The sequence below is a fragment of the Osmerus eperlanus genome, chromosome 24 (genome assembly GCF_963692335.1).
Source record: "Osmerus eperlanus chromosome 24, fOsmEpe2.1, whole genome shotgun sequence".
Taxonomy (NCBI): domain Eukaryota; kingdom Metazoa; phylum Chordata; class Actinopteri; order Osmeriformes; family Osmeridae; genus Osmerus; species Osmerus eperlanus.
The window spans coordinates 801,680-822,269 of NC_085041.1; the positions used below are offsets into that span (position 1 = coordinate 801,680).

The 20,590-nt window shown below is 42.9% G+C and overlaps 2 protein-coding genes across 3 annotated transcripts in view; one reads left to right on the plus strand and one right to left on the minus strand.

The window, feature by feature from the left end:
- Nucleotides 1-552: 552 nt before the first annotated feature.
- bcl6aa (BCL6A transcription repressor a) lies at nucleotides 553-20,445 on the minus strand. Of its 2 annotated transcripts, XM_062450867.1 has the most exons (13): nucleotides 20,386-20,445; nucleotides 19,078-19,148; nucleotides 18,398-18,535; nucleotides 18,141-18,306; nucleotides 9,730-9,819; nucleotides 4,936-5,107; nucleotides 4,584-4,805; nucleotides 3,528-4,481; nucleotides 3,002-3,183; nucleotides 2,706-2,873; nucleotides 2,466-2,596; nucleotides 1,974-2,111; nucleotides 553-1,844 (listed from the first exon to the last, which is right to left on the minus strand). In XM_062450867.1, the coding sequence occupies exons 4-13, from the start codon at nucleotides 18,169-18,171 to the stop codon at nucleotides 1,701-1,703; spliced, it is 2,232 nt and encodes a 743-aa protein (XP_062306851.1). In that variant the 5' UTR covers nucleotides 18,172-18,306; nucleotides 18,398-18,535; nucleotides 19,078-19,148; nucleotides 20,386-20,445; the 3' UTR covers nucleotides 553-1,700. The 2 variants fall into 2 exon arrangements, with proteins under 2 accessions (XP_062306851.1, XP_062306852.1); XM_062450868.1 differs by lacking the exons at nucleotides 9,730-9,819; nucleotides 18,141-18,306; nucleotides 18,398-18,535; nucleotides 19,078-19,148; nucleotides 20,386-20,445 and adding an exon at nucleotides 7,385-7,604.
- The window catches only part of lpp (LIM domain containing preferred translocation partner in lipoma), a 118,878-nt gene continuing 112,208 nt past the window's right edge, over nucleotides 13,921-20,590 (plus strand). The window contains exon 1 of the mRNA XM_062450874.1: nucleotides 13,921-14,093. The gene's annotated coding sequence lies outside the window, so the exon portion shown is untranslated. The remainder of the gene's footprint in view (nucleotides 14,094-20,590) is intronic.

The following is a 20,590-nucleotide window of genomic DNA, read 5'->3' on the forward strand; positions in this document are numbered from 1 at the left end:
TTGGCTAATAAGCATGATTGAGATGTCACAGCATAAATGTATTTTTCATAGTTATGCATCTATACTTTAACTAGGATTAGTCTCTTCCTGAGGGCGTTCACATTGGTGAAATATATTTACAAAAGGCAATAAGGATGCAAGTTACTAGCCCGAGCCAATATCCACGATAGAGAAGAGAAATTATTTTCTCAGTTTTGGGAGATTTAAAACTGTCAAACATGGATGGGTTGCAAATAAATGTTTCATAGAAATGACAAGCGGCCTTGTTTTTCATGAATTACTTTATTTTCACGAGTAAAAAAACAAAACGGGGTGACATTACAGAGGTGAGCAGAAGAGGTAGGCTTAAGCTAAATTAAACCAACATGTCCACGTTGAAAATATCCCTTTGTACATGAAAGAGCTACAGCTTTAGCTTGACTGATGGTACTGTGCCAGTTAAGTCCATGTTAAGTGTTTATTAATCCTAACCTCTTCAGTTTGTCTAGGGAGTTGTACTACAGTTGCATTTCCTGGATCTGAACTTCTTTACCCAAGAAACACTCAAATGAATACATAGAAATCCAATACCTTTTATTTTACATTCATACATCTAAGATTGTACAGTTTAATGCTGTAAAAAAAAAAAAACTCAAACTAAGTCCAGAAGACTTAAGAGATTGAGCGATTATGATTTGCACGGTTTAAGGTTGGTGACGAGCATTTTAGAAAATATACACCCAAACACACACACACACACACACACCCCCCCAAAGAAACCTTGGACACGTGACGTCATGAAGCTGTACCTTAACAGGAAGCCTGAACATAAAGGTATCCAGCCACCTGATAGAAAGGCACATTAAGTACACCGTGTATGTACAAACACAATTTTGGACATTTATACAACTTCACTTTAGCTTCTAGAACGACAAACTGTAAACCTTCACTTACCAAAAAAGGAAACTAAAACAAAACCACATCTATACAAACACGTTTGAAGTCAAATATCTTCTTGGTCATACCAAAGCAGAAATGCATATTTCAACATTTAATCATAGATTGGCTCTGCCAGCAGAGAGCAACCTAATAGATATTACACATTGTCACGATATTTATGCAGTTGCCCGGTTCATGAACGTTAACTGTTGGCAACAGTAGTAATGAATCATGCATTTCTTCCACTTCAAAGAGCAGCAGTCATTCTCTTCATTTCAGCCGCTTAATTTACCAATTAAGATGTCAAATTTTTGCAACTCGACATGGTATCATATGTAGACAGAAAATGTCTTAAATTCTATATACAGCCAAATCTTACGTTACCTTAAAATATAGTACCACCCTTCAATCAAAATTTCAAATACTTTCAGAAAAAGTAAGTTCTTTTATATAAAATACTTCATCCTCAAAAACTGGATTTTTACTCTTTACATTCCATCCTTTAGTCAACAAAATAAAGCTTTATATTACGTACCTTCAAAGCTTCAAAACACTGCCGGCATACTTATATATTTATATTTATATCTATATAGAAACAATAAAGTGACTAAGATACCAGATGTGGTTCTATGTTCACATGTTGAGGAAACCCGTGTACTTGGCACATACTGCCCATATATCCTTCCCATCAAATCAACACAGTGTGGCACTACAGTTTTGGATGATTGTACACAGTGGGGTCTTTGAATGCCGTGGTCAATATGGCCGCCCTCCTTTGCCGCTCAGCAGGCCTTAGTCAGGTCTGTGGGCAGGTCCGAGGTGGACATGCGGTACTGGATCTTTGTGTTAGTTATCGCGCCGTGCTTCTGTCGAAGATGCAATCGTAGCTGACTCTTGTGGCGAAAGTGCAAATTGCATTTCTCACACTGAAAAAGATAAAATCACAACATTAATTTGTATCTATAAGTATATTGGAGTTGAATCTTTGATTGGAAGTAAAAAAGGTTTGTGTGTGACGAGGAAGGTCAGGTTAAGGTGTGGCGGTGAGTGCTCACATGGTAGGGCTTCTCTCCCGTGTGGATGCGCAGGTGGCTCTTCAGCGTCTGCAGGTGACGGAAGCGCGTCCCACAGATCTCACAGGGGTACGGCTTCTCCCCCGTGTGGATCAACACATGAGCCCGGAGGTGAGCGACCTGAGGACCACAATGTTTTCATTTAGTAGGCAACTATCTGGGAGTCAGGTGGCTGAGCGGTGAGGGAATCGGGCTAGTAATCCGAAGGTTGCCAGTTCGATTCCCGGTCATGCCAACTGACGTTGTGTCCTTGGGCAAGGCACTTCACCCTACCTGTACTTACTGTAAGTCGCTCTGGATAAGAGCGTCTGCTAAATGACTAAATGTAAATGTAATGTAACTATCTAAGCATCGTACAGTAAAAGGGGATTTGAACCCTGCAACCTAATCAAGGTGCTACAGCACACCAACAGTAGGTCTAGTAAGTTCAAGACAGTTCCTCCCTCTCTTCCTGTTTGCTTTAAGGAAACTCACCTGTACAAAACGCGCTCCGCATGTTTCGCATTTGTATGGCTTTTCTCCTGAGTGAATACGTGTATGGGTCTTGAGGTTGGCTGGTCTGTTGAACTGAGCACCACAGATGTTACAACGATACGGCTTTTCTCCTGGAACACAAGAAATATACACAAACTTCAAGTAGTGAGAGTGAGAGTGAGAGAGAGAGAGTCTTCAAAGGCAAATGAGCTAGCCGTTGCCTGGATGTTCCTCCAGTACCTGTGTGAACGGTCTTGTGGCTGGCGAGGTTTCCCTTGTAGCGGAACGCAGCCTGGCAGCGGTCACACTTGTATGGCTTGTCACTGTGCATCTGCAGCATGTGGCGCTTCAGAGCTTCCTCCTCTGCGTACTTCGAGTCGCATTCGTTACAGAAGAAAGTCCCGTTTTCTGTATGAAGGTGAGGAGGGGAAGGAAGAGGGAAAAGAATAAGTCAAATAAGTCCGAGGGGTCTGTGGTATGTGCTCGCCACGGGAGACGACGCCCCCCCCCCCCCCCGTAAATTTTAATCAACCAACCACAGCTGGAGTCGGAGTATTCTGAATGAAGCTCTGCCATCTCCTCGGCCAATCGGGACGCAGAGGTGTTGGGACACACTTCTGAGTGCTGGGGGGACTGGGAGCCGCAAGAGGAGCACTTTAAGTGGCTCATGTAGAGAGAGGAGTGGCTGTCGGCATTGCGCTGCGATCCCTCAAGTGCTCTATAGAGAGACACAACAAGCGCTTTGTGTCAGACGCCGTTCCACAGGACGGTCTTAAATGCAGCAGGGACAGACACCAGATATGTAGGCCAGCGGATTTGAATAAAACATAGCCCCTAGGTTAGTTTTAACACTAAAAAAGGATGCTACTATGGAAAAACAATTAAAACAGTGGAGAGGTTTCTAGTGAAACAGGTCATTGCGCACACACACACATTCAATATTCCGTTTTGTAATACCGAAAATCAAAGTTTGAACAGTTCTGCAAGTTGTGTAATAAAAAGAATGTTTGGCACGGTTTCAAAGACAACCACAGGATGAACAGGTGTTCCCCAGAAGCTCACCTGTTGATGATATTGTTGAGCCGGCTGGCCTGAGGAGCGGGCAGGTCCTCTCCGTGCTCGCTGATCTTGGAGGAAGTCTGGGGGTCCAGGTGCTCAGCGTCCCTGGGGTGGAGGTAGGGAGTCAGGCCGAGGCGCTGGGGTGAGAGCAGGCCTTGCTCTCGGAGCCCAGGCCCCCCCTCCTCCTCCTCCTTGGCGCTCTGGTTGAGCACGATGAACTTGTACTTCTTCCAGTTGCGGGCCTTGGGGTCCTGCGTGCTGGGCGGGGCCTGGGTGCGGGTGGCCTGGGAGAGGCCTGCGTTCTTGCTGCTACTGGACTCCGTGGGGGAGTTGGGCTGGCAGTCGGACTTGAGCGGGCTCTGTGGGCTGCTCATCAGGCCCTTGCGTCCCACGGAGGAGATCCCCAGGGGGTAATGCTGGTGGGTCATGTCCTCCTCCGTCTGGTGCTCCTTCCCCGCCTCCTTTAGCGCCTCGTGGGCCAGACCCGGGAAGCCTCGCTTCCTGGACGCCGCCAGCTGGCCGACTGCCTCGTGGCTTTCCCTCCGCACCTCCTCCTCCCTGGCCGGCTCCCTGGAGGAGGAGGAGGAGGAGGAGTAGGCGGAGGCGTGGCAGGGTCGGCTGTACTCCACCCTCATGCTACCCCCGGCGTCCGGGGGGGAACAGTGCTTGTGGTGGATGCTGCTTTTGGAGAGATCGGTGAAAGCGTTTTTGGCATCGGTCAGCTTGCAGAGTGGGAAGGGGAACCCCTGCATAGGGAACTGGCCGTAGAGATGGTAGTTACTGGGAGTGTTGACACTGTTGAACATGCTGGAGCCGTAAGATCTTCCATCCCGGAAGGGGGCCATGCGGCCAGGCAGGCTGTCAACCATGTCGTGGGGACGGTATGCATGCACGTCCTGGGGCAACAGCAAGGGGCTGACCAGGAACTCATCTCTGGGTAGTTTAGTGGTCGGATCGCTGTGGAAATAGTGAAAGGGTTTAGTAACCAGCTGCCACCCCCCCCCCCCCCCAACACGCAGTTTTAACACAGCTTTTAAACTGAAGTCCTGATCTGCCTACCTTGACTTCATGAATCTGTGACATGTGTCCACAACATGGTCCATCTGCAGGTAGATGGCGGTGTTCATGATGGCCATGATCAGGCTCTCCTTAAGGGTCAGCCGAGACGTGTACATGAACTCCAACAGGATGGCAAAGCCCTCTGGGTCCACCTTGGGGTCCAAGCTAATGGCGTTTAGGTTGCATTTTAGGGAATCGGTGAAGATTGTGTAAAACAGCCCACTAAAAGAGGGAGTTGAAAGAGAGAGGGGGGGGGGGGTTGGAAGGAAGGAATATGAATCACTTTCACTGGAAAGCACATTGAGGAATTATACATTTGAGACCACAGACTTCTGGGACCACAGGCACAAACCTGCAAGCCATGAGGACAGTCTTGTGTGCCCTGAACTGCTGCCTGCTGACCAGGATGGTGACGTCAGTCAGGATGTCTCTGCTGCGCAGCCGGTTCAGATTGAGCAGAACGTCACTGGCATGGCGCGTGAACTGTATGCAGCTGTCTGCCGCGCAAGCCATTTTGTCAAGGTCTGCAAGGCGGGCAAAAATATAATGGTTATTTTTTTATTTATTTTTGTAAAACACGTGGGAAAAGTCCAGTGTCAAAACACTTAAGAGGAATGACAAGTTGTTTAAAAGTACAGTATTGGCGTGAATATCTCATAACATTAAGACTAGATTTCAGTGTAGCCCAGTAACCTATTATTTATCAAAGCTCTCCAACGGGCGGCGCTGTTTATTAAGAAATATGAAACTTGGCGCTTTCCATTCTAATGGCAACATGCACTCCTGGGTTAACAAAGTTGTAAAACATGAAATTGCCAAGAAGAAACATAATTAACAGATTTCCCCCCGAAGATAGCCTAACTTTGCAAGAGTAAATTAAACATATCAAGGAATTGAAAAATACTAATCTGTGCCTAAATATGCCTTAATTAGCGCATAATCCCTTTTTACCTGCAATATATTGTATGACTAGCATTCCGGCCAAGATCAAAATGAACGTGTTTCCAAGCGTCATCACATCGTTTGTTCATTACATTAGTGTGATATTGAACCAACCCAAATTTGATTAATTTTAGATCCAAACATATGCTCGAACATATGTATCTTGCACATGCATCTTAATTGTTCATACTGTTACAAGTTAGTCAGAAGTTGAGGTAGGCTATAGCCCTTTTTTGTTTTTTATTATGACTTAGTGCCTATAGCCTATAACGACAGTTCCAAAGCAATAACTGACATTCTTTCTTGCCATGATTTAAACAGGCCTAATAAACTTAAAGCGAAGGTCTTTTTTCCTTAATACCGCAAGGTCTGCCTTGACAATAAAGCCCGCTCTTCTCCAACCGCGAGATGTCATGGTTTACTTTGCCACGCGTGTTCGGCACATGTTGAAGCTTATGAATATAACTTCACCACCAGCACTATCTTCGCTGTGGCACAACCAGGGCATACAGGTTTAATACCTTTTGAAATATTTTACATGGCTGCAGCCTTTTACCACAATTATTAACTAGGCTAATTAAACCTTATACATATGTTATTACATTTAGGATACGAAATTGTCTGTAGTCCAGAAAGAACAGTAGTATTGCATTACAGGACAATGATTTATGATTGTATCCTTAATTTAGGATTCAGACTTAAAAGTCTGAAGTTGCAACTGGAAACGTCCGTACTAATTTATAAGAAAAGAACATGTATTGATAGACTATGTAAGGTAGACCAATGTTTTACAACTGTGCTAAATTTTCAGTGTCCTACGCGATCTTACCATATTGTTCCACTTTTAATTAGGCAATTTATTACTTTTTGTCATGTTTCCAAATGTTGCCATTTTAGTCTACTTCTTGTCAGCCAAACTTGTCTGTGAAAATAACAACAACCCTTTAGCCTAACTAAAAACACGATCTCAAACTACACTTAAAGTTGCCTAACCTTTAATTCGATCAATAAACTATTGGCAAGGACAACCGGAGATGCGGTCGCCAAGTTTAATTCATCAAGTTTGTGTCCCAAGATCTTCCCTTTCCCAACAGCGGTCTGCGTGCGGATACAAATGTGAGCACTTAAACGCTTCACAACCAGGGCAGGCAACAATGTTTTCGTCACTTTCCTTACAAGTGCGTGATTACACAATACAAATATTATATAGACAGCGCGTTGCATGATAACCTAACCTGCTCGTCATTGTATGCCAAAACCATAACCATAATATCTCAACAGACTATGCTAACATTCTTATAGCTGCCAATAAAACGACAACCTGTTATCAAAACAAGACTACCCACTGATTAACTGAACTGCCACATTTTACTCCTTCACATGGCAATGACACTTGTGGATGCGGAGAAATAATCTGCCCATATCAATGTTCAACTTCAGAGCAAGTAATTTTTGGAGCATAGAAAGCGCCGCAGTGAAACCCGGAGCGTCTTGTTTATTATTAGTAGTCCAGCTCACCCCTCCGCTATTGCTAGCTCTGCTCAACGTAATCTAATTTCTCTCCCAACTGCGAGCGGAACACCGCTTAAAACACCCGGTTTCAAGCGCGCTCACCCAGACCTGTAACAGCGAACCGCCGCTGAGAAAGCCTAACATTAGGTAGAGGATCTGTCAAGAGCACTGTCACAAACCCAGAGACACTCAGTATTAAGGGATCTCACTTTCCACCAAACACCTAGATAAACATTTTTAAATACATTCACAGACTGTCACTCCAACCACACCAGCACCGGGAGAGCAGCGGAGCCTACAGCTTCGCGCCATATTTACAGAGGGAAAAAAGGAATTTAAAAAATCACCTGGTAGCGCTTTCCTAGAAACTTCTTGCATCACCACTTCTAAGAACCCCAGTTCTAAGAATCAGACGAGCTCAATTCTCGGAATTTGAGCCTGCGACCATACCATTTTCCGAGGGCTGGGTTGAGCAGGGTTTTTCAAAAAGTTAACATTCCATCTCTCTCGAATTTATATTTCAATCGATAGTATACATTACACGTTTATAAACCCTTGTGAAGAAAGTAAAATGTTTAATAATTCTTAAAAAGCACGTTATTTTCCAAGATTATGGGAGAAATATACTGTGGCGGGGATAGATTCACCCTCTCTTTGGAACCGTCCATTCTAGACAATCACGTGGGCAGACGAGCTGGCTTAACAACCAATACCCTGAGCCGAGGATCCGAGATTCTCAGAACTAATTTACTATTCAATGACAAGCAAAGTATCCATTCGTTGTGTTTCCCCTGTAATAAACTCACTGGCAAAGCCTGCTCGCAACACATTACCGGAGCAGACTCGGACACGGTTATCCTAGACCTATGTGAAATTATGAATTTTTATTTCTCCTGCAGAGAAGGGCTCAAATATGCGATTCCAGTTTTCTATCTTCATTTCTGTGGATGCTGGTAAACCGTCATGGGTTTGTTTTTGGAAAGGCTCTCTCATCTGAGACTCGATTGGAAACGCAGTAATTCGGCTATAGTGCCTTTTGAAAAGTTGTCAGTTGTATGTGATAAAATATGCTTTTGGCAGGCTGGACGCCCGCCGCGTGTAGCATCTATTTGAATGCAGTTCAAGAACATGATGCCATTCGCAGTATTGCATTCCTCGAGGCAACTTTACTAAACTAATTAACTCGTCTTAAACCTCTGTGTTTTTGGTGTTCAATCTTGATCAAAATCGGAATATTGCAACCTATGAGGTTACAAAATACAGTTATTGTAGTAGGCTATAAAGTAACCTATAAAGTAACCGATTTATAGCGAATTGTCGTGGGCCAAAACGTACTGCCTAGACAAGGCTGCTTAACTAAATAAATGTGAATTTAACCTTTACGCTAACCTCGTCTTGTATTTCCCGTTCTATAGGTTAGTTCAGTTTTGGGACAACAAGCAGAGGCCTGTGCCGTGGCAGATTTCTATAGCCCAAAGTAGGCCTACTGTTTGGAATTCTGACATGTTTTATGTAGCTGTTTCATATGTCAGGTGTCAAGGCCAAGTCCCAGAGCAGCTGTTTGTCACTGGTCCGATCCGAGGCCCTCGCACAACGTCGCACATAATCGGACTGTCCCTATGAGAGAACGAGAAATGAAAGTTAACATGTCTATTTTCATTTCAGGCACTGATTAAGATTACATTATAACCGCTCCTCAACATCGGTAGCCTAGGCTACACTCTGTCTAACCAGATGGGTAGGCTACTCAACATGAACGTAATTTCCAGTAGGCTATTGTAGTATTAATTTCTTTAAACAATTTGAGCCAATTAACTGACTTTAAACAGCCAGCGTATTTAAGATACAGTGCGGTTTGGCCTATTACATTGTAAAGGGCTTGTCTTTGTGGCTAATTACTTTTTTGCGTTATAAACAAACCCTACACGGGCAATAAACAGTCGATCTTAAAAAGGTTTAAAGCACACACGCCACCGTCCTAATTTCTGAGCAATGCTAAGCGCACGATCTTTCCACAAACACAATACCCTTGCAAGTTGGGCTACTTTGGGCAGTTTATTTAGTTATAAACATATCCTCCTTTAGACAAATTTTGTTTGGGGTAGCCTGTGCTTCTCAGTCTTTGAAACGGAGGTGTTATTTCTAAACGAACACTTATTAAAAGTGAAAGATAAAGGCTTACTTAAATATTTGTAGGCCTACTACACATGACTGAATATTTGTATACATATTTACATTGACACTAACTCATTACTCACATTTCCAGTTTGCAAATTCCAACAATAGATTAATACGGTATTAAATGGTCGATGGTTTATTTTGGATACTTCAGTAATAAACACAAGCTTCTTTAAGTGAGTGTTCAATTATTCTGATCATGACTTGAAGCTGTAGAGGTGAAGGAGTACATTGTGCTACTTGTTGATGCAAACAGTTTAAATGTTGCCTTTGCAGACTAACTGGCTTGAGTAGTAAAAAAAGCTATTTTAATTATAACTTCACCTCAGAGTTTCTTGATGTCAGTTGTAAATTGACATTTCAGTGTTTTTTTTTTTCTTTCTTTTTTTTTCTTTTCTTCACTGGCTGCTTGGCACAGTTCTCATTGAATTAAGAGATTAAGAGCAGGAGGAGATGAATGTAATGTTCGTGTTCCTCCTAACAGTTATGCTGCCACGAGGCCCGTCATACTAACCCAGGGGTTGTTTGTGCTGGTTCCAGACCAGGGCCTGGCTGTCCTCACGCATCCTGTTCGCTCCCTGGTACAGGAGGAGCATGTGCTGGGCTGAGGAGACAAATGTGGAGACATGAATATTGGTTGAGAGTTCACCCAAAGCAAAGTGCATGCCTATGGATTAGCATTGATCTACATTTACATTTAGTCATTTAGCAGACGCTCTTTTCCAGAGCGACTTACAGTAAGTACAGGGACATTCCCCCGAGGCAAGTAGGGTGAAGTGCCTTGCCCAAGGACACAACGTAATTTTGCACGGCCGGGAATCGAACTGACAACCTTCAAATTACTAGCCCGATTCCCTAACCGCTCAGCCACCTGACTCCCTAATCTGATCCCTACCTGATCTGGTGTGACACATCGATTTGATGAACCTGGACTTATTAGTCCTTAATTAGTTTTGATGTCTGCAGTATGCATGAACTAATATTTTATTTAAGACTGCACTATCTATTGATTACATTTATTCTGGATTCAAGTGTTTCAAAATATCAATAAAACGGACCTCAGAATTTGTTGAGAAGTTGTTGTTAATTTTCTTTACAGTATGTATTTTTTGGGACATAAAGGGTAATCTAGCAAACTCAGTAACGTGTTGTGTGTTAATTACAGTGGTGTGCATTAAACTGTGTAACAGGCTTGTTCTGAAACACTACAGGTGAATAACAAGTTTGTACCTTCTCCTGTCAGACACACAAGCACAACTCCCAAAGGTACTGATGTCACTCAAGTCTTTGTGAACTTCTGTACCCAAAACAAAGATTTTTTTGTGTTCTTGCTGCTATACCCAATTCTGAGGTGAACACAGAGGTGAACACCAGTGAAGACAGGAAGGCCTGTTCTATAAATAGTCTGCCCGTGCTCTGCCTCACTCACAATGTGTGGGCTCATCTTTGAGAGCAGAGGTTACACAGGATGTCAGGTGATTAAGAGTGTCTGCTTTTTTCCATCTCTGAAAAATGTGTACAGGCAAGATCTACCAGTACCTGTGGGAATATCGCTTTGCATTGTCTTTAGTCTCCTGTCAAGTGTGTTTCATTACCAGAGCATTGAGGCAGTGGAGGTCTGATTCTACTGCGCTCACAAGTGAATGACCTACATACTTTGAAAGCCTTTGGGGAAGATCGTATCAACCCCTGCTCTGACTGACAAGTTTTTACTGTTCCCATTATTTAAATTATCATAGAAAGTGAATGTGGGTTAACAATAGACACCAGGAAAGGAATATTTTAGGTACACACATCTGAGAAGCATTAACTCAGATGTGTGTTTGAGAGTAACTTTGGTTAAAATTTGTTTTGTAGAAACATTTTAACTTTTGAAATACTTTCACGTAAGGTCAATCAGTTTTGATAGATGTTTCTTGTGGAAAATCATTGGCTTCAATTATTGATTCAATTACAATTTATGCACATTTTATGGTCAGAATTTAACCTGGGCCTTGACTTAGATTACCATTTTGAACTGTGGACATATTCCTAATCTTATTCATTTTGGATAATTATTCACCTTTGACCCTTTAACTTGAAACCCCAACTGATGCAGGATGATATTTAAATACGTTATGTTGAAAGAAAGAAGGTTGTTTGCGAAGTAAGTTTGTAAAGTTTCAAAGTTTGAATAGTTTGCTTTAATCAATGTTAGCCATCCTTTCAGAAGGAGTTACTGTTTACCTTCCCCACCTCTGTTGAGGAGGCATGTGATTATGTTATAATATAATGTAAACGATTTCTCCCTCCGGAAGCTGTGCGCTTCCTCTTATCTGCAACAATGTCCCAACACCGCACCCCAGGTGTTCACAAACCAAGGGGGAAGAACGTCTCAGAAATAATTAAGACGCAGGCTTTTACAACAATCTTCAATTCAGCCAAAGAAAGACTATGTTGGGCTCCAAACAAAGAGCAACGTCAACTTTATTTCAATCCACTTGGGGGATGTTTAAGGCGCTCCAGAACTGTTATGCATAATGCACAGCCATAAACCCATCCAGGAGTTTGGAGAGAGATGTGTAGTTTACTCAAGCCCCATGCTGTGCCCGGGTACACAAGGATGAGATAATTACTGCAAAACCTTGGCAAACTTTTACTCAACCAATTCCCAACAAAAATAAATGACCCACTTATGGAGGCTGGAGAGTGTGGATCCAATGGAGACCAGCTGATCAATACCCATCTCCAGCCCCTTCTCCAGTCCCATGTCCAGCCCCATCTCCAGCCCCTTCTCCAGCCCCAGCCCCATCTCCAGCCCCTTCTCCAGCCCCTTCTCCAGCCCCATCTCCAGCCCCATCTTCACCCCCATCTCTACCCCCATCTCCAGCCCCATCTCCAGCCCCATCTCCAGCCCCATCTCCAGCCCCATCTCCAGCCCCAGCCCCAGTCTCCCATCCTGCGAGGAGGGATTAACATCTCCCTAAAACCCTGGCCGCCCATGGCTGTGTTATCAACAGTGGATCAGGTTGATCCTAGTAATATGACCTTGTGTCAAAAAAAGTGACTTATCTATATCTTCCTCCCATGCCCACTCCCCTCAACACTCATCTGGATCTTGCGCTCCTCCTTCGAGGTATTGTTGATTGTATAACAAAGACTCTTAGTGGCTCTGACCACGTATAACGTAGAACCAGAAACATGAAGCATTCCTCCTCTTTGTTTGACAGAGTTTAGCTTTTCCCTCTTTAAGGTGCTGGAGGTTTCAGCCTCCACCAGTCAAAGTTGGGGTTGTGATCAAAACCGACAAGTATCAGCAACACGGATTCAGGTGGGAAAACGGAGGGGGAAAAAACACCATACATTTTTCACATACTGTGGTAAGATCTGACAGAGTGAAAAACTACCACAGGATCTCATCCCAGACCCAGTGTGGGTCACTGGATAGAAATGCCCACTGACAAAAGCCTGAGGGCCGGAGGTTGCCTCACTACCTTTTTCATAATCTGTACACTTTTCTCTCGTTTCTGCCCGTTTCACAGCAAATTTCTGCCAACTTCAGTGTTCATTGTCAGCAAAGAAGTGAACGCGAAGCAGCTCTGCTCTGTTGGGCATGATGCAACCAGGCTGTAACCCAAACAGATATGCTGTTAGCTACAACACAGCCAGGACTTCTCAGTTCCTTTCTTTAAAAGAAAGGCTTTTGTTGTTAACAAGTTTTTTTTTCTTATCCCCTCTCTATCTCTCTGTCTCTCTCTCTCTGTCTCTCTCTCTTCTAAACTCATTCTGTCCCGGCAGAATAGTCACATGCCCACCACACTCTCTGGTTAAGGGGAATTTGATCACCTATAGGCTTAGCGGATGCAGTTTTGAGATCATCTTTGAACCTGTTTACTACAGATGCCATTACTTTTGTTGCTAAGCAGTAGTAATTGCTTAGAAATTTCATAGTCATTAAGTTATTTTTAGGAGTAAAACAGAGACAGTTTAGAGTTAGATTCAGCCATGAACAAATATCCATCTAACAACATGTTAAGATGATGTTTTAACTGGGATAAAAGAGGAGTCACCTAGCATGTGTAGTCACTGTCTCTGTGCTCGAGGGGGACTTTAGTGCATATCATTGGTGTGGTTTGTCGGGTTTTGTTTAAGATCACACATCATTAATTAGACGTGTATTCTACCATCACAGCCCTGGCTTTCTACCACTGTCTCTCCTTGAGAAAACAACCTCTCTGTCTATCTCTCTTTTTGTCTCTCTCTTTCTGTCTCTCTCTTTCTGTCTCTCTCTTTCTGTCTCTCTCTTTCTGTATCTATTTCTCTCTGTCTCTCTCATTCCCTCTTTCTCCCCCTGTCTCCACCTCTCTCTCTCCCCCCTCTCTCTGTCTCAGACTCTCAGACCTCACACTGCCAGAAGGCTGTGCATGCAGCCAGCCCTGCAGCCCTGCAGCCCTGCAGCCCTGTAGCCCACACTGCTTCCCCTCAGCCCGGAAGGTGAGAAGGCCTGAGTGCTGACGTTCTTCACCTCTGTGAAGACACGCCGAGCGCTGGTCTCCATTTAGAAACATCTAGTTTCATTATTTCTTTTCTCACTTTACCCATCACTGTGACTGTCGGGTCAACAAGTATCTCCTTTCAGAACTGACTGGTGTTGTACTCCAGCATGGACAGACGTAACATGAGCCCTTTGACCTGGTGAACTTTTTAACTTGAGGAATTTTCCATCAGGGCTGTCTGTTAGTGCTGTGGCAGAGTACAGCAAACACAGGGAAGGTGTCTGGGGGGTCTCCAGCAGCCCTCCTGTACTACTGTTGCCTCTGGGGAACCTGGCATTGTTGAGGGGGAGAGGACGACTTGCCCCTGACAGGGACAGACCCGGGGGAGTCATTTGTGAGGCATGTGAGTTATGAAACAACTGCCAATGTTTTTCAAAACAGAGAAAGAAGTTTGACACACAAAATCAAATTTAACAGATCTTTTTTTTTTTTTATTCATTAGTATTTATAGATTTTTTTATGTGGGACACGGGTGCTGTCATAAGCCTTCAAGTGATTCAGAAAAGTATGTTGATGTTTAAATTCCCTGTTGAGGCCTGTTCATAATGTTCCTGGCACAGTACCTGCTAGCTTGACGCTCCCGAATTCCAGTGTTCGCGCTCCGTCGCGACGTTAGCAAAGAGAGCAAAGGAATGAAAACCAGTTCAGTCGAATCGAGCTGTGCGGATTCACTCACACTGGCGAGGCTAAGGGAGGCGCTGCGAGGTGGAATGCAGGCAAGCACAGTCAAAACTACATGGAATTTTCCACGCTTCTCACCAGAGTTCCCTTGTCAGTGTGCCATCTGGTGGATGATTATTCAGTTACAAAAGGTGCACGTGACGGTGAAACGTTCATGCTGTGCTCTCTCTGAAGCCTTCGCGGGCCAAAGGCCATTGAAACAGCATTTTACGCAGGGTGAAAAAACGAGCTGTTCAAAGTCTCGAGAGCTAAGCTGCTCTTGTGCTGCTCACGTGCTCAAAGATAATCAGCTGGACTGGCAGAGGATCAGCTACAGATAAGCACATAATTAATACCCCGAACAAATGCCTAGATAAGTGTTTTAAACAAACAAGACATTGTACTCGATGTTAGTTTTTGTTTTTTTCAAACACTTGACCGGGGTTTCGGGCTAAATGTTCTTCTGAGGTGTGAGTCAGAAACAGTGTAAACAAACAGCTCCAGTTACCCTCCTGCTATCCTCTCTCTCGTCCAATCAGAGCGCTCTCCATAGTTAGTCCCCTTTTCTGTAGTACTGCCCGGCCAACAGAATCATGTTGCTCTCAGAGCTGCTCTCAGAGCTGTAAACGCTTGACGATCACAGTTCCAGGGTAACGTTGATTTTATTTCGACTTAGGGAGGAAAAAGCTCTAGCTTGGCAACAGCAGATTGGATGCACTTCACTTTTATTAATCGTGTCGCATGAGGTGTTTTCAAATATAAAATAAAAACTCATACGGCATAGCTTTCATACTCAAATCTATTTTAAATCACTTCATTCTACCTCATTCATCAGAGGGGAGGTCAACCTGTATAATCTAATGTGATAGATGTATATCATCACATATATATATTATACACACAGAATACACAAACTTTTAGTTGTTGTATTGGCATAGATACAGTACGGAGTGATAAATCTGAAATTGCAAACACACTCTTCTGTAATACCACTTTCCTGAAATGTTTGCATTTCATATTCCACTACTCTGTATTCATTTGTAAATGTATATTTTTGGCCAGAGACATATGCATAGAATCAGGAGAGAGAGAGACGATGGCATTGGGCGGACTTGAACCTCAGCATCAGGGCCTTAGCCCGTATCGTACGCGCTTTAACCACTGAGCCCCTATGACTTGTGTTCCAACTCAACATTCCTGTCCAAACAATGAAACAGCTTCAGGTATGACCTTCCACACCCTCTCCCATACCTCTGTGGTCTTGTACTTTTCCAATAATCTGCACTAGATAAACATTGTGAAATAGGGATCAAATGGATAGTTACGATGGATGTACAAAAGGTCACAAGTTTTGAATGGATTGATAGTAATAACAAATTTAATACATGATTGGGACACAATCTGAGATTAATCTTTCTTTTCTTTCTTTTCTTTCTTTCTTTCTTTCTTTCTTTCTTTCTTTTCTCTCTCTCTCTCTCTCTCTCTCTCTCTCTGCTTCTCTCTCTCTCTCTCTCTCTCTCTCTCTCTCTCTCTCTGTCTCTCCTTCCACTTGCTAGTTCATCTTTCCTGCTTTATCCACCTGTTGTACCTGAAACAGCTGTTCAGCAACACTGTTACAGAGCTGCATTAGTGTCTGATGCCACCACAACACACACTGGTTTAGTGGCCAGGTCCCGTCATCTGAGGGATCGATCCTCTAACATGTCAAAAGGCCACATGTGCAACACCAAATAAACTTTGATATCTGGAAAGAAGGAATTCTGTATCACATGCCTTTCCAGCAGCCATTAGTATATTTGTTGGTGCGATTTGAAGCTAGTGTGTTGCTGTGCTCCATCCCAGGCAGTGGATGCAGGATAATCCAGGGTGACATGGATGCAGGGAGTTTGGCCAGGATGAAAGCACTCCCTCAAAGCCCCAGAAAGCAACCTCTCTCTCTCACTCACTCTCGCTCTCTCATTTGATCTCACTCACTCTCTCTCATTCTCTCTCACTCTTTCTTTCTCTATCTCACTCTTTCTCGCTCTTTCACTCTCTCTCTCCCTGAGAAAAAACCTGATTTCATTTGGAAGTAATCCAGTTCTGTTTCCATGGACTCAACTATGAGATAGAAAAAAGTATGTTTTTCTATCTCATAGTTGTCAGGTGCACACCACACATTATTTTGTATCTGCTTGCATATTTCTGAAAGATATGGTGTTTATTTATTTTGATTAAGCGATGAAAAATCAATATTGTATTTCATCAAATCAAATCATGACCACACTCGTGGAAAAATTATATAAAGTGAAAAGAGAACAATATATTATATTTCTTTTCTGCAGAGAAAACTATATCTTTTAACACATCCCTGTGAGAACATGGCATGTTTATAGTCACAGACATCAGTATCAACTAGGACTGAATGGATTTTCACACCAACTTCCACAACTTTTAACATCGTTATCAGAGAATTGACCCTGACAAATATTATTGTAATAACAGTCTTTCTGGAAAATCCTTCAAATTAGACTCTTGGTTCAAATTTTTGACCAATAATTTTTTCAGTATTGTACAAATTAGCTGCTTCCAGTAGCATGACCTGCAGGTCCTGATAAGGTTAGGGTTAGGCTGGTTACAGCTTCTCTCCATGTTGAAGAGTCAATAACAAGGACAAAAGGGTTCCCACTCACTGGTTAACAAACCTACCCTTCAGTAGAGAACAAACTAAACAGAACTGTTGAGAGGGTTTCTAAAAGGACAGACCCCAAAGCTGCCCTCATCAGAGACTAGGTGAAGTACAGCTGATAATGACATGGATAGACTAAATTGAAACCATGCTTGTGCAAGAAATCAACAAACACTTTGTCAATAACACCAAGATGAATACACCAAGTCAAGATGACTTACACTTTTATAAATCTTCAAACCTTTCTACTGATGCTCATTTAAGAAGGAATTGTGATAAATATATATATTTTTATTATTCAAGAGACTTATTTTTGACTGTGCAATGAGACTTGGATGCAGTGTCTGCTGTACAAACAGTGACTTGGTGTTTCTGTGTCTGTCAATAGTACACACTCCCTGTTTCTAAAGACAGATCAAGTTCTTGTCTCAGAGGAGCCTCCAACACTTAATGTTTTTCACAATTAATTTACTACATTAACATTAATTATATGATAATGTTAAGTTAATTTAACAATTCAGCAATCTTTTCTTAGTCGAATAATGCTGTAACACTTACACAGCCTCCACATGTCAAGAGAATGTATCTAGCTACACGTTGCAAGAAACAATCATTCCTTTTTAATAACAAAGATTCCCTCTGTTCACACACTTGAATGAGCAGAGAAATTATATTTAATAAAAATATATTTTAATCTTTAGTAGATCTGTTAGAATTACCCAGTGGTTCTGTAGTTTCACAACATATCTTTGAGCAGTTTAACACACACCATTTTTTTCCTCGGATCACTGCAGATGTCTGGTGTTCCTGTCATGATAATGTCACTCATTATCTCCTTATAGAAACACAGACTTCAACATCTACATGTGTGATGCAATCTTTATCAGAGGTCATTCTCCACACACCAAAGCTTATCTTCAAACACAGCGAAGGATAAAGATCTATATTTAATTTTCTTTTGAATATATTTATTTCACATGAAGTGCGTGACTGAAACTCACAAGAAGAGAACCCATTCTTTCACTTAGAGTTAGTCTGAGAGGTGTGCAGTAGAATTCTCACCTTGTTTCTGCTGGAAGGAGTGGGGCATCATGGGATTTGTAGTGATCCCCAGGTAGCAAAGCAGAATCTGGACTTCAGAGCACTGGGTTCTGGAAGAGGAGGTCTGGTCCGAGTCCAAAATGCCTTTGTTGGGGGGGTCAGTTATCAGCAGTGATCAGTTATCACCCTGAGGAAGAGAAGATATCCTGGGCGAAGAGAGACAGAGACGTGGCAGAGCTGGATCATGCAGAACTGGATGTCAGATTGGGGGCTCAAACCTTGCGGAGAGGCATCCAGAGTAAGCTTGGCAAACGCAGCTGTCCTCGAGGCTGAAGTGTGTCGTGTCTCTGTGTCGCTGGTGGAGAGGGCTTGGAGGAACCTTCTTCCTGGCAGTGATGGCAACGCTTCTAGAAAAGCTGGGCAACGGCAGCAGAGGGTTGAAGTGAGTCAAGTCGACTGAGCGCGCTCCACGCTAGTGAAACGGTCCACAGGGCATCGCTGGTGCTCTAAGCTGATAGGCCGACTGCACTCTAGCGTTCATTGATTGTAGCGTTTGGTCGCTCCACTTTCCATGAATGCTAAAACCATGGGGGAAGCTCAGTTTTGTAACAAAAAAGAGGGGAGATTAAACAGCCAGTGAAATAATCCCAGTTTTTTTTTATAATACGTTTGAATAAGGAGGAATCTAAAATCCCATTGAGTCACATAAACTCTAAACCTTGGACTACCAGCGCCTTTAATATGCCGCAGCCTAGGGACCCTGGAGCCATCTGTCAGATTACAGCCTTTCATATACGGCAATGACACATTGTTTTATAAACAGAGCTTTTATACAACAAACATTTCAGTGTCCTAGAGCATTAATCTACGTAAGCTGGTCTCAATCCATGGAACTAGATATTGCTCTTTATAACTTGTCTAGTTAGGGGGTGGAGGGTATGGGAGAGGGTGGCATTACATCACTCCAGATGTCCCCACAGCCTGGTACAACCAATGGGGCCAGTTTGGGCAGAATTTGGGGAGCAAATCCTGAAAAGGGGCAAGAGAGAAAAATAAACAAAGATTCAAGTTTGTAGTTTTTCATGTTTATCCTTAACCTTTGGTGGAAGCACATTTTATAATCTTATAAACTCATACATTTCTGGTAAATAGTATTTTGGGGGGGTGCTTATAAGGCAAAGTAGGCAAGACTGTGAACACTACACCATATTGTGATTTCTTTACTTTGTATAAATTAATATCTAGGTTAACATAGACTCCTGAGAAGTCACACAGTGCACCAACACGAATCAGACGAGAAAGGGTACGTTTTTAAGTATTCAAAATACCCAGAGTTTTCAAAGTTCTCACGTCATCTAACATTAAGGCGCATTTAACTGAGCAGTGTTATGCTGGACAGTAGTTGTCCCAATGGTTATACATCCAATCATACATAAAAATCCTCAGTCAACATATATGCTTTTATATACCGATGGCAAATGACCGGTGAGCTGCTTGTTGATCCTATCATCCGGGGTCAGGGATCAACCTTAACATGGATCAGCTTAATCTCTGAATTGACATAATCAAAAGCCAACATGGGGTCACTTCCTGTGTAAGATATACACTGCTGCCACAGTAGCTACCAATTGTTCAGCCTGTCTCTGACTTCTGGTGGATGTTTAACCCTTGTGCTGCCTTCGGGTCACATGACCCAAAGGTTCATAACGAACCATCGTTGTGTTTACCCAATTTTACCCAATACAAAAACAAATAAAAATAATTTTCTTTTAACCTTCGCAATGTGGGGGGTCTGAGACAGCCCAACGGTTAAAAGAAAATGCTTTACTTTGTTTTTGTATGCGGTAAAGATGTCGCAATACGACGGTGGGTCACAACGACTGATGGGTCAGAATGACCCGAAGATAACACAAGGGTTAACTGGCTGAGATGACCATTATTATCAGAGGACACCTTGGTTATTGGATGCCTGGCTGTTTCCTGGCTCCCTAGGTGTACATCGTCTCACTCATAACACACGTAATCCTCGTGCATAGTGAACCTTTAAGATTCGTTTGTGAGGTTTTATGACAGTTCTGACTATATACAGTTTTTCTATTAGGTAAATATTCAGGATGCAGACACAGAGTGATATGTGATGTGTAGTTCAGTTTGTTTATTAAACCCTTCTCTCCCTGTGTCAGGATGGCTTGTGCCGAGAGTGAGTGAGTGACCTTAATCATCGGAAGGATATTTAGGTTTCAGGCTATCCCCAACTGGAACATACGCTCATACTGTCATCTCCACTGGGTTGAAACAGCTGGCAGCCATGACATCTCTTTGGGCGAAAGGGTAGTGACACGTCCAGTACTGTGGTCAAGGGTGTTTTAGAGGAACATTTATCTTTTAAATAGAAATCAAAATTGTTGCGAAGCAGTTTTTTTTCTGGAGCTACAACAATTTATTTATTGTTTAGAGAGTTCGATTTCCGT

Bases quoted from the DNA above. Each gene is read 5' to 3' on its own strand.
- bcl6aa (XM_062450867.1), bottom strand. From the start codon at position 18,171: ATGATGCCCCACTCCTTCCAGCAGAAACAAG. The intron at 3,184-3,527 runs GTGAGCTTCTGG...GTCTCTCTATAG, and splicing joins CTCAACAATATCATCAACAG to AGCACTTGAGGGATCGCAGC. The intron at 1,845-1,973 runs GTGAGCACTCAC...TATCTTTTTCAG, and splicing joins CGGGAGAGAAGCCCTACCAT to TGTGAGAAATGCAATTTGCA.